Here is a 13,796-nt window from a genome sequence, read left to right as displayed (position 1 = left end):
CAGTATTGAGGAATAGTGAATGCTGAGTTAATGCTACTAGATGGAATACCGTAAAATACTTTTTTCTAGCTTCAGTTCCCTTTGGTAATGTGTCGGCTGCTCTTTTTCCCACGGCAGCTGACACTGTTAAATTTAGTGTTTTCCATAAAGTGAGATCTAGAGAGAGGGTAAAATTAAATATCAGTTTCGTATTGTGTTAAGGCCCGGTCACACCAAAAACTGGCACAGCGTGATCTTAAGATGTTGTACCCGTGCTGCTCTTTCCACAGCACAGCTCATCAGCCGCTGCTGCCCCTGTCCAGTTTTGAATTAAATAGTACTGATACGTACAAGATAATATAACTCTTGGATGATGTGAGATATTATGACACACAGAATACAGTAGGACTGCTCCGATCAAATGTATCTGTCAGATTGCACTGAAATTTAAATTCACAGTTTCAAAAGACTACACCAAACTGCATTAAATAATGTTTTCAATTAAACAAAGCACAGGAATTGTTTAAGTGATTATTGTAAAAATTCAGGAAATGATTTTCATGAGGACTTTTTTGTAACAGTGTGAACAGTTTTAACAATGTGTCGCTTTTCACTCTGTTTTGACAGGACTATTGCATAGAAACATAAACTGAGTGCAACCTTAATTATAAAACAAAGCAAAATAAACTTAAAAAGTGCCTGTTTTTTGGTGGCCCAACTAAAACTGTAAATGCACATGTGTCTGCTAAAATAAAACCTCATTGTTATGGTTGGAAAATATGATGACTGGGGGGGACTGAGAATCTTCACAGACATGATGAGTGGGCTTTCAGTATATTCAGAAATGTGCATTCTGTGATACGTCCTCTGAGGGCCAACTTGTTTGGAGGCTATGCAATGAAGCAAGTTCAAGTCAGGCTGTCTTTGAATGATCTGGCGTCACTAAGTGGATAGTATGCAAACACTGGTCACACAAGGTTGGATAGCAGCTGCTAGGGCTAGCTCAGGATTTTACAACCCAGCTATGAATATAGAGCTGTGAAAAAAGTGGCATTAGCAATTGCTAGCAAATGTCAAAAGCAGTGAATTATATAAGATATGATAAAACTAATCCCTAAAAGAAATAGAGGGGTGTAGCACACAGATTAAAAAGTAGGAACAGAACAAAGCTGAATTTTTTTTCAAATGTGTTAGAGTAAACTGCTACGGTAAAGAAATTCGTCACTAATGTTTTCCTTTCTTACCATGAATGAATACTGTAACAAAAAGTAATGTTTCTTCTGAGAGTTTAATGGAGAAAACAGTGTAACTGAACAAGTAAAAGGCAGGAAGACAAGAATGTTGATGACTTAGTTCAAGATTTTTATGTAACCAAAACAAGCCGAGTGAAAAAAATACTGGAAAACTTAAAGGTTGAGTGTGTACTTACTCTCACTATATTGTATTTTATTGTATTTGTAAACTGTAAATTTTATTCATTATTTGTAACTAATTCATTAGAAAACAAATTAATCTGTGTAGCTGATAGAAGCCATGTTTTACGACCGACTGGGCAACTGGCAGTGTTAACTTTCATCATGTATCTGTCAAGATTCGGGTGGCAAGCCCCTTAGAGAAGGTGGAAGATAGTGGTGGATGCAGCCGCACGGACTGGGACAGCAGCAGGGGGTTACCTCAATCTGTATCATCTCATCTAACAATAACTTTAACACTGTATATACCATTTCCACTGCCAAAGTCCTGCTCACAGTCAGTGAGCTGGTTGTGAGAAGGACTCATATTATTTGAAAATATATGAACCGTTCGCTTGAAATACAGTATGACCCCAGTCTCATAATATGACTTTTTTTCTGAAAAAAAAAGTAATTCCCATAACTTTTTTTTTTCTCAAAATGTTCCACCTTTATTTTCGAATTTATTCTTGAGTATTTCTATAGTTTATATTCAGTGCTCTTGTTATGCATACTTTCTGGCAAATTTCAGTGGAAGAAATGGACTTAAAATCCTCATTTTAGACATTTTTTTTTGCTAGAATTAAATGAATATGGCGCCAAAATCCAGCCTGTTTCAGCTGAATCATAAAAGTAATGAGGCATATGAGCCTGGCACTTTTACTCTGCCCCGAGCTGCCTCAAACGGCACCTCTGTTACCACAGAAGCAGGTACATACGACGGCCCCGAAGTTTCATGTCGTGCGTATCCGGAACCATCGAAGGGGGCAGACTTTAACGGGAGCACACTGTGTAAAGATGGCTGACGTACCAGATAATGCTCCAGAACGTGAGTTTTTTTTTTTTTTTTTAACTTAAATTAACTTGAACTTTCATCCCCAAGACAATAGAGTCGGTTTACGATTTGGCGTTTTACAATATTGTGTCACTGCAAGGCTGTGTTGTGTTTTTAAACAAACGTGTCTGCTGATGTTGACAACACTAACTACACCTGAAATATATCTGTTAATTTTCAGGATTTCTATATCCCGGCAGGTTTATCGGTTATAATATTCCCATCTGGACGTACAGGGCTGGGAGCGTTTTCATTGAAATGAATAACAAATCGCTTGTTGAATTCTGAAGTTCAGTGACGCACTTAGTAAAGTGTTTTTCTCCCAACCATTAAATTAGATAAACTTCAGCGGATTAATGCCATTGCAAAAACTGGTCTTTTTTTTTTTTTTTTTTTTTTTTTGCCGGAACCAGAGATAATAAATACAGACGACCAGTTAAACAGTGCTGAATGATATTGTAATGAAATGCCACAGTGCTGCGTGAAATTTTGCTGCGTCATTGTGACACGGTTGTCGGCGTCCGGATCAGTGTGGAAAAAGACCATCTTGTGTTTCTCGGTCGCACACCACAAATCATCACATTATTCTGCAATATGAAATTGTATGAATAATATAAGTTGCTCTCCCCTTTAATCAGCTTCTTAGTCATCTTACTCACCTCTAAACTGAAACTATAGGATATTTGCACAGGGAGAAACATTCAAACCCAAGACATGTTTTTGATGGCTAGGCCAGTCCATCAAGTGGAAATATTCCAGATGTCTTGTGCGATGATTTTATGCGCATTTCCCCAAAATTCAGCTTGACGTGTTTAGTGTGTTTGGATGCTTCAGCATCTCCGCTAGAATTTAAAGAAAGTCATGTGGGTTTGATCAGAGTTTTTCTGCACATCAGGAGTTTGAAAGGACCCACCAGTTGACGGTGGGGTTAATGAAGTTAAAGAAATGCAGTTCAACTGTAGACTTGAGTTTTAGCCACCTGAAGCAGGCCCGGAACAGGTGCTCGTTCTGATCAGTTTAAGATGCTCTGATGAAGCCAGCTCACAAATAAGTGGACTCCTTTTAATCCTTTCAGATTGTCCAGGTACAACAAGTGAGCAAGCAGGAAAGTCAGCGTCATGTCAGGGCTGCCCCAACCAGAAGCTGTGTGCTTCTGGAGCCACCAAGGCTCCCGACCCTGGTAAGACTGTTATCACATCTTGATATTGTGGTAATTTGATTTATACATTAGGGCTAATCTTATATAATTCACAGCAAATACATGCCGGATTAGTGGTGGATGTAAATTTGAATCTAGTGACCCATGGTTATGCCAATTTAAATTCAACAGGGAGGCTTTAAAGCTATTTCACTGAACCCTTGGTTTGTCTCATTTGAAATTCCTGTGCTGCTGCTTCACACATCTCCATCCCTCAACTCCTCCCCCTGTCTCTCATCTCAGCCATAGCAGAGATAGGAGCGAAGCTGTCAACAGTCAAACACAAGATCCTTGTGTTGTCTGGAAAAGGAGGAGTAGGGAAGAGCACCTTCAGTGCTCACCTGGCCCATGCCCTGACAAGTGACAGCACAAAGGAGGTAATGTTTTGCAATGTGTCTCATTTATGCCCATGCAAATCAGTGAGACACCAGTTTGTAGTTAAAAAAATGAAACCTGGCTACCAACCTGTTTGTTTAAACTCAGAACTATACGCATATTATTGCTGGTATAATATTTTTTTCTTCAGGGTCGAAGAAGGAGGGGTACTGGATGACTGTTTCCTCTTTTAAGGTTTAAGATGAGTTCAAACCTGTGTTGTCTGGAAGAAAACGTGATAGTGATCTGTTAAACCCTTGCTGTGCCTTTTTGAAGCTGCAGTTTACACTGTATCTGATGTTTAGTCTAAATCCAGTTGCTGTGTTCTGCAGAGCTGCTCTAAATGCCACTAGAGGTCACTGCAGACACGGTTTAACAGAGGCTCCAGGTCAGAAACTTCAATGTTAGGGAAGATTTCAAATCACATTATTCATTTCTAAAAAGTTATCTGTCACCATGTATAATCTTATTAAGGTAACATTTAACACACAAGTGTCCGACTAATTAAATTGTATAATTAGACTTTAAAAAATGCCACATCTGCATCAAGAAAGAGGGTTGTTGATTATCTGACAAACTGAAGAGGTCAATTCATAACAACCACATACTGAATGATTAAATGCACCAGCATATGTCCTGCAAGGACAGTGATATAAGCAGGTAATACATGTGAATTGATAAGTTACCTGAGAAAAATAGATGTGATATCAGTGATTCCTACTGGAATTCTATTGCATTGATAGTATATTTTACGGATTATTGATGCAGCCATAGAGTTGTTATTACAAAAAAAAAGTTTTTTAGTAAATGGTTTACAGTTAGGTGCATAAGTATTTGGACAGTGACACAGTTGTCATAATTTTGCCTTTGTACACCACCACAATGGATTTGAAACAAAACCATCAAGATGTGATTGAAGTGTAGACTTTCAGCTTCAATTCAAGGGGTTTAACAAAAATATCACATTAACCGTTTAGGAATTACGGCCATTTTTATACATAGTCCCTCAGAGGCTCAAATGTAATTGGACAAACCAACATAAATATAAATATAAGGATTATTTTTAATACTTGGATGAAAATCCTTTGCGGTCAATGACTGCCTAAATTCTGGAACCCACGGGTGTCACCAAATGCTGAGTTTCCTCCCTTGAGATGCTTTGCCAGGCCTTTGGTGCAGCTGCCTTCAGTTGCTGCTTGTTTGTGGGTCTTTCTGCCCATAGTTTCGTCTTCAGTAAGTGAAAAGCCTGCTCAATTGGCTTGAGGTCAGGTTACTGACTTGGCCATTAAAGAATATTCCATTTCTTTGCCTTGAGAAGCTCTTGGGTGGCTTTTGCTGTGTGTTTTGGGTCATTATCCATCTGTACTGTGAAGCACTGTCCATCAGTTTTGTAGCATTTAGCTGAATCTGAGAAGATAGTAGAGCCCTGTACACTTCAGAAGTCATCCTGCTACTTCTATCAGCAGTGATATCACCAATAAACACCAGTGACCAAATTCCATCGGCAGCCACACATGCCCATGCCATAACACTCCCTCCACCACGTTTGACAGATGATGTGGTTTGCTTTGGATCAGGAGCCGTTCCTTTCCTTCTCCATTCTCTTCTCTTCCCATCATTCTGGTACAAGTTAATCTTGGCTTCATCTGTCTGAAGAATCTTCTCCCAGAACTGGTTTTCCAGCAAAGTATAATCTGGCCTTTCTGTTCCTAAGTGTTACGAGTGGTTTGCACCTTGTGGTAAATCCTCTGTATTTACATTCATGAAGGCATCTCTTGATTGTAGACTTCCACAGTGATACACCTACCTCCGCCAGAGTGTTCTTGACTTGGCTGGATGTTGTGAAGAGGTTTGCACCAGGGAAACAATTCTGCGATCATCCACTTTAGTTTTCTTCCATGGTCTTCTAGGTGTTTTTTTTTGTCTCTGAGCTCACCAATGCATTTCCTTCTTTTTAACGATGAACCAAATTGATGATTTGGCCACTCCTGAAGTTTCTGCTATCTGTCTGATAGGCTTGTTTTGTTTTTTAAGCCTAATTATGGCCTCCTCCATTTGCATCAACACCTCTTTGGACCAAATATCGAGAGTTCCCATGAACAGTTAGGAAATGCAAATTCAATATGTCATGAAATAATGATGGAACAGGCCACACCTGGTAATGAAACAGATTTTCAGTCAATTTTCCAATTACTTTTGATCCTCTGAAAATGATGGACTATGTATAAAAATGGCTGTAATTCCTGAACGGTTAATGCGATATTTTTGTTAAACCCCTTGAATTGAAGCTGAAAGTTTTGTTTCAAATCCATTGTGGTGGTGTACAGAGGCAAAATGACCAAATTTGTGTCATTGTCAAATAATTATGGACCTAACTGTATATTTGATTTTGAATTTTTTTTTTTTTAAATACGTCTTTGTGATGATGGCATGTGTGACTAGACTATAAGCATATTGATAAAACCACTGTAGGCTATACTGTTTCAGTGGTATTTCCAAAATCTTTCTTTAGTAATGAGTAATCTGTTCTCTGAACCACAAATTACATAGCTAAAACCAGCTCCCTTAACTGCCATTTTCTGAGTTAATGTACAATGTTATTGTACAATTCCTGAATCAAGTGAGTGAGACATGTACTTTACGAGGTAACTTCGTCATGTACCCAGTTTAGCTGCTGTATAGCTGTGGTCCTGTGTAGTTTGCAGTGTGTAACACATGAACAGCTTCCTGTAAAACATAGAACTTGGCTGATTTTAGTATGGAAGGTCAAACCAGATTTTTGAAAAATCCGTTTTCAGATTTAGCTGGCTTAGTGTGAATGGAACATACTTGTGTTACTACTGGACGTTTTCATACTCAGTTGTCCTAATCGTTACCCCATTCCTTCACTCTGTGAGATTGAATGCTTCTGATGTGTCACTACATATCAGTAGAACTGAACCCCTCACAATATCTCTGCTAAAACTACTTCTCTACAAAACCACTTTTAGCTGCACATGTAGCTGCTGTAGTAAAACAACAAACTTGTCAGCCATCCTCCTCCTCCTCACTGATGTCCTCTGTGTAGCCTTTGAGAAAAACAGGTCAGCTTCCTCACCCTCAATGCTTGTTGCAGAAATTTGTACAGGATTAAAAAAATAAGCCTAGGTTTAAGATCAGTTCAGCCTGTCACAGACTCCACTACACTAGAGACTAAGGAGTGGTTTTTTTTTCTGCTTTCTCTCCCCTCTTCTGTTTTTAGGTTGCCCTGCTGGATGTAGATATCTGTGGTCCATCCATTCCAAGGATCATGGGATTGGAAGGAGAACAAGTATGTTGAGGCTTAGTTTTTGAAAAAGTTTTGCAAAGGACGGTGTCCATTATCCTCCATTTTTGCAGCCCAGATTGAGATTCTTTCCACGTAAATTACTCCAAGTAAAGTTTTTTTCCACCACATATAGTATTTATTCTTTCAATTCATACCTCCTTTTTCTTTTGGTTTTTTTTTAATCAATCTTTGACTTCGGAGTAGGTGTGTAATCTGTTTTCTTGTGCGCAGGTTCACCAGAGTGGCTCAGGCTGGTCTCCTGTGGTGAGTCAATTAAAACGATGCTGCTGTATTTTTTTTTAATGTTTAATTCTCCGAAGAAATTATCGTGTATATCATAAATATGTGTATATTTGTGTGTGCGTGTGCATGTTGCAGTATGTGGATGACAACCTGGCGGTCATGTCTATCGGCTTCCTGCTCAGTAGCCCCGATGATGCTGTGATCTGGAGAGGACCCAAAAAGAATGGTACGTTTGTGCGTGTGTGCGTGCAGTTATTTTACTTTTTCCGTATGTAGTGCCACTGTAACCTGTGTGGTGTCTCCAATTAGGGATGATCAAGCAGTTTTTGAGGGACGTTGACTGGGGGGAGCTGGATTACCTCATCGTGGATACCCCCCCCGGCACCTCTGACGAACACCTGTCAATTGTCCAGTACCTTAGCTCCACCCACGTTGATGGAGCTGTCATAATCACCACACCGCAGGTGCAGACACGCATGCTCAAATGTATAACTTATGACAGTAATTGCAGGAACATTAACAGCAAATATAACGGGAAATTCCGCCCTCAGTTGTCTTCTGTAAATACTTTCAAGACTACTTGTACTTCACTTGGTGATTTCCTACAGAATGAATTTCAACCACCTGGCGCTGTTCGTTTAGCTGGTAGTTTTTCATGTCACTCTAGAGAGAGTAATAATGAGTGATGGTTGCAGTAAAAGTCACTACAAGATAAACAGACAACAAATGAGATCTGCCAGTGTGATTAAAAGCAAGAATCACATACTCAAAACGCAACATTGTTAAAGCTGCATGAGATTTTGCTGCTATCGTGACATCTCTGCTAAACGTTAGGCTACATTGTAATGTCTCTAATAATCAAGAGCAAAGAACTTAAGTCTAGAATTTGCCCTAGAATATATTCAGCATTCAAAAAAGAAGAAAGCAACAGTAGAAGAGAAGAGGGGTAACTTTGGAAGTCCATTACAAAGTGTAGTTGGAAGTGTCTTAAGTTAGGGGTGATCTCATTTTATCTCAACTGGAAAACCCCTCAATCCCCTACTGCTGTAACTTTCACCAGTCCTTTCTCCAGCTACATGTTTAACCCCCAGCTAAATGTAGTAATGTACCGACTGTACCGATTGTTAGGGGCTAGTGGAAAGTAATTTGGGGGGGAGGAGGTACATGAGGCCGATGGAAATTACATATTTTGGTGATTTTTGAAGTGAAAAGAATTAAATGCAACCTTGCAGCAAACAGACATTTAAAAAATGAGCCTTTCTTCAAACGTTATGGCACTGTAACCTTTTATTTTATGGGTAGATCTTAGACTCACTGTGTGTGCAACACAGCCTGATAATATCTCAGAATTTGAAGTGATCTATGGGAAGGAATCAAGAATAAAAAAGAGGTTTGCATTCTGTGATAATTGCCAAAGGGGGGGTAGTTAAGTACTGACTTGGTAGGGTGTCCACATTTTTGCACATGCCACAGTTTCTGTTTAACTCCTTTCTTTTTTTTAATTTCATGAAATGTAGTAACAATGCTTTAACATTTGAAGAAACACTCAATTTAAATATTTATTTGCTACAGTGATTGTATTTACTTCTTTTCACTTCAAAAATCAACAAAATATGTAATTTCCCCAGGGGGGTGAAACTTTTGCAAACAACTGTTCAGTATAATATATAATATACACTATCTATATTCCAGGATGCACTTAAACTTCTTCTCCTAATCTTATCCAAAGTTTTTTACTAGCCTAAGTTTACAACATTTGAATTACCCTTCATAGATATCGTAGGAATAACCAGGCAACGTTACAACACGAAAACATGTACTTCTGGTTTGTTTGTCTGTCTTTATGACAAGGGGACACACCTAATGTGGTGGCAGAAAGTGTGCTACCATAGCAACAGTACAGACTCGGACCTTTAGACACACAGATACACACATATATACATGAACCGTTTCATAAATATATACATACAGCTTCATACTGTAAATTAACCCAGCTAATCGCCATTACTAAGACAATGCTCAGTAGTCCAGCTATCTGACCCAATACTGATTAAAAATGTCCACAGCATACTGGAGGCTCTCAGTTTGTAAACTGATAGCAAGTGTGCTTTTACTGCAGTTTATGTACAGTATCAAGTAGAAGCTAACGTTAGCAGTTAGCTATTATCATTGTTGCTAAAAAAGAAGTCTGTTAGCTTGTTAGCATGCTAAAAAAAAAATCCCCAACTTTCCTGTGTGTTCAGGATATAAACTAACTATCTTTAAGCTAGAGTGCTCTGGACAAAAGAAAAAGAGCTTTGAAACAAATCTATTGACAGTATGTAAAAATACATAGTAATAGTCTTATCCCTGCACACTGGCTTTCAAAATGAGTTTGTGCTCTTATTTAAATTGTTTCTGCTCTTGTTTCAAAGCAAACATTTCCTGATACTAAAGTTAGGTCGGGAGCTGTGAGGTCAGACAGCAGTAGAATCACTTCCTCATTCCTTCAGGTCTCACTTAACCAAAACTAACCACCCTCCGAGGTGGGAATTACCCAAGGAATTTGGCCAGTCTGTTTGACATCAAGAGATGAGTTGCTGAGGTCTTGATATTAGAGTATTTTCTCTTACTGAAACATTTCAACACATTTAAACATGGGAACTAATCGAACAGCTTTTCTAAAGGGAACAGTGATAGCAACTTAAACTCTTTCATTCTTTTGTTTCATTCTTTTGAGGCGTGTTTCCTCTCTGTCCCCATTTATCCTGTCCTCTGTCTTATCTGTCAATCTCTCTCCCCCTTCTCTCTTGCTTTGGCGCTCTTTCTCTCTCTCTCTCTCTCTCCCTTTCTGTTTCTCTCTCTAGGAAGTGTCCTTGCAGGATGTGCGAAAGGAGATCAGATTTTGCCAGAAAGTCAAGCTGCCAATCATTGGAGTGGTGGAGAACATGAGCGGCTTTATCTGTCCTAAATGCAAGGTCACTGACAAATTCACATGCACAGAGCACAATCAAACAAGATAAAAACCATGAAAATTTACAGTACATAAGCTTGGGAAGCAACTATGTAGAGAGCAGACTAAAGCTCAGGTGAATCTGTCACAGAAATTGGAAAACTATCTAATCCAGTGGGGTAAATCGCACAGGCAATGCAAGAATAATGTATGTCTAGACTTTTTGTGTAAAAAAAAAAAAAAAAACCACTGAACAGACACACACAAAAAGGTACATTGGTTATAGGTCAAACTGCAACAGGGTGGATAGATTTGTTAAAAACCAACATAGCCACAGAGAGGTCACCATTTGATACATCAAAACAAGTTGAAATTGGCCGTTGTCTGGAGTAAAGTTGAAATATTTTTGACACCTAGTATTCTCGGTGCGTAGACTGTGCTATCAAAAGCGTTTCTCTTGCAGTCTGAATCAAGTCAAAACCAGAGCTAGCACTGTGAAGCAGTTCTCTGTTGACGTACCAGCTGCGAGAGAACGCCAGGCCAACAGCCACACAAAAACGATGATTTAAGGTTTCTTAAATTATATTCACTAAACTGACTGATTTACAGATTTACCAACCTTTCCCATCTGTTCCGGGGTCGATTCTGCTCACTCCTACCTGCAACACATTTTCGTATTTAAGTCTGTCTACCCCATCCCACATGAAAAGACATGTGTAGCATCTGTAGGTATTTTTATTGTAGTTACTCAACTTTTAAAGGGCCGCACCACCCATTTTACACATGAACATCACTGTATTTGTCATGAGGTGTATTACTCGGCCTCTGAAAACAGTTGTATAAGGTCTTCTGTGGCTCTAGAGTGAGTTTTGTGAATTTTTAGGTTCCGTAGAATCTTAAAATGCATACATAGTTTTGATTTTTTTTTTTTCTTTTTTTTTTTTTTCTTGGTCCTCTCATTTGCAGAACACATCACAGATCTTCCCTCCCAACAGCGGAGGCGCCGAGCAAATGTGTGCGGATCTAAATCTGCCTCTGTTAGGTAAAATACCTCTAGACCCGAGGATAGCACGAAGCTGTGACGAGGGCAAATCTTTCCTCTCTGAAGTACCTGACTCTCCGGCTGCTAAAGTCTACCAGAGAATAGTGCAGAGTGAGTGTTTACAGGATTCCATACACAACACACACATACACAAACATGTCCAGAGTGCATTTCTACACTCTTTCATCATATTGTGGATTTTGATAGATTCCTGAGTAAGGAAGTTAAATACACAAACACACATATTTCGCCTTCCATCGAAGCCCCTGATTATTTTTGATGACTAGATGGTTTACTTAATAGCCCAATTCCCGATTAAATGAAAGGAAAGAGGAAGTGATCACTTTACAAATGGGAACCAGTCGACTAAAGGGGAAGAGGGAGGTTTGTATTGAAATTCAATAACTGTACTTAGAGCATGACATTTTAAGTTGAGGAATGAAATAGGGCTTGTGTAACACATGATTGACTCAATACTTTTGCCCTGTGCACTTACATAAACATTTTGTGAACAGCAGAGGTACCCCATAATTTGTGTCCAAAACTACCATTTCATCAATATCACGCTCCTCTCCTCTCTCTCCTCCGCCAGGTATCCAGGACTACTGTTCCAACCGTGTGACAGAAGAGCAGAGCACTACCTGAAGACACTCCTGATGGGGCCCATATAGAATGACAACGCTGACACGGATCACATGGAACACACATCAGTATTGCCTTTTTTATCAGTGCTCGTCAGAATTTTATCAGCAACAACATCATTGTAATTGATGACAGGCAGCAGCTTCGATATGAGGTTGGTGAGCTGGCCAAATAAGCACTTGGGCCCAGTTTCGAATATCGATTCCTGCATTACAACTCGTTCCTCGTGAAGACGTAAATCTCTAAAAACAGGTCACAAATATATACTTTCAATTTCAAGACAGGTTAAATAATTTCCTAAAACAGCTGGGCACCAGCAAGTTTTTACCAAACGTTACCCTTAACAGGAGTGATTAGTACATTTGCTCGGGACTCTTCTCAGCTGTGGATTAATACACAATTGCTCAAGTGAGTGTTCACGGCTGCAGAATAGTGTTTGCGATATTGGCTCAAAATAAACTGCAGTAATAGTAGTGGTAGTGAAAGAACATGCCACCCAGTGCAGTGGTGTGGCTTATTGATGTGTTTTAATATTTTTTGGACATTAGAGAGACAGAAAGTGTCCCCACAGAGAGTGCTTGGCTGTGGGATCAATTCATTTTTGGTTTTAGTCTTTTTATGGGATATGTTGAAAATAAGAAATACAGAATATCACTTGGCTTATCCTTATGTAAATTCGGGTACAGGTGGGGGATCTGTGCAGTACCAGAGGCTCGGGTAAAATCACACATAAATAAACATCCTTTACAAGATGAAAACTGATCAATTTTCTTCCCCAAGTACCATCTAGTATTTGGGGAAGTTAAAAACCTTGATGATGTATTAATTCGAGCAGTGGTGACATTTAAACAGTTCCTTAAAGGACATTTTTGCTGCCGAGAATTGTGTTTGTGGATCCGTTGGCCCTCGTTGTCACTGTTTGCAATGAATCAATAGTACGCAGGAAGAGAGTTAAATGATGGCACCAATAGCTGGCATTTTAACCCAGGTAGGCTACCAGTTGACAAAGTCCTCTGAATACAGAGCACAGTATCAGCAGCGTTTTATGAAATTTTGGCTTCTCATTTGATTTTGCTTCTTCAGTGATTGTAATCATTCCACCTTCCAAATCAGCAGAGTTTTGTAGACAGATATTAAGCTTCTATCTAAAGTTAAGTTTATATAACGATTTGAGTAACTCTGTTTTTTCCTCATTCATAATAAATATACCAGCAACAACACAACCTGTAAAGGTTGATACCCTGTTTTGAAAACTTTTTTCTATGATTTGATTAATGATTTGTTGAAAATGTGTTTTGGATAGATGTTTTGTGTGATGTACATGTGTTGACCAAACATGAAATGGCCTTAAATGATTTTCCTATTAAATTTACCGAACCCTCACTGCAGGTTATTTTTGTTTTGTTTATCTGCTTATAAACCTAGGATTCTTGATATAACCTTGGTTTTAATGTTAAAACCCACAGTTCCATTTTATTATGTATATTATCAAGTATTTTGACAAAACATTTCACTGAGAATAATGATGACGATGGCCCTACTATGTGGACATTTTTCAGCAGGTGTCTTTGAATTTGTGTATACTTTGTGTATATTTGTGTGTATACTTGTATTACTCGTGTTGTGGGGATAAATCCCATTACATAGTCACATTTTGGGCACAAAAAGCAAGTCTCAATGTTAGAGGTTAGGGTTAGGTCTCCAGGCGCTGAATGAATGTCAAAGGTAAGTCATTGTAATGTAATCTGTGGTAATGGAAACACGACTGTACATAGTCGTAGTTCCTTCAGGG

At 38.9% G+C, this 13,796-nt stretch overlaps 1 protein-coding gene across 1 annotated transcript; it reads left to right on the top strand.

Moving 5' to 3' along the window:
* The first annotated feature begins 2,112 nt into the window (after positions 1-2,112).
* On the top strand, positions 2,113-13,387 carry nubp1 (nucleotide binding protein 1 (MinD homolog, E. coli)). Its single transcript, XM_040123959.1, has 10 exons — positions 2,113-2,259; positions 3,341-3,445; positions 3,707-3,840; positions 7,080-7,148; positions 7,377-7,409; positions 7,524-7,614; positions 7,698-7,852; positions 10,235-10,345; positions 11,287-11,473; positions 11,955-13,387. The coding sequence occupies exons 1-10, from the start codon at positions 2,229-2,231 to the stop codon at positions 12,005-12,007; spliced, it is 969 nt and encodes a 322-aa protein (XP_039979893.1). The 5' UTR covers positions 2,113-2,228; the 3' UTR covers positions 12,008-13,387.
* Positions 13,388-13,796: the final 409 nt, after the last annotated feature.

This window comes from Xiphias gladius, chromosome 3, assembly GCF_016859285.1.
Source record: "Xiphias gladius isolate SHS-SW01 ecotype Sanya breed wild chromosome 3, ASM1685928v1, whole genome shotgun sequence".
NCBI lineage: Eukaryota > Metazoa > Chordata > Actinopteri > Istiophoriformes > Xiphiidae > Xiphias > Xiphias gladius.
This window is presented reverse-complemented; position numbering and strand designations above follow the sequence as displayed.

What these genes read in the sequence shown, in the direction of transcription:
- nubp1 (XM_040123959.1), top strand. Translation starts at nt 2,229, where the DNA reads ATGGCTGACGTACCAGATAATGCTCCAGAAC. An exon ending in ACCAGATAATGCTCCAGAAC is followed by an intron (nt 2,260 to 3,340) that starts GTGAGTTTTTTT and finishes TAATCCTTTCAG; the next exon opens with ATTGTCCAGGTACAACAAGT. An exon ending in CAAGTGACAGCACAAAGGAG is followed by an intron (nt 3,841 to 7,079) that starts GTAATGTTTTGC and finishes TTCTGTTTTTAG; the next exon opens with GTTGCCCTGCTGGATGTAGA.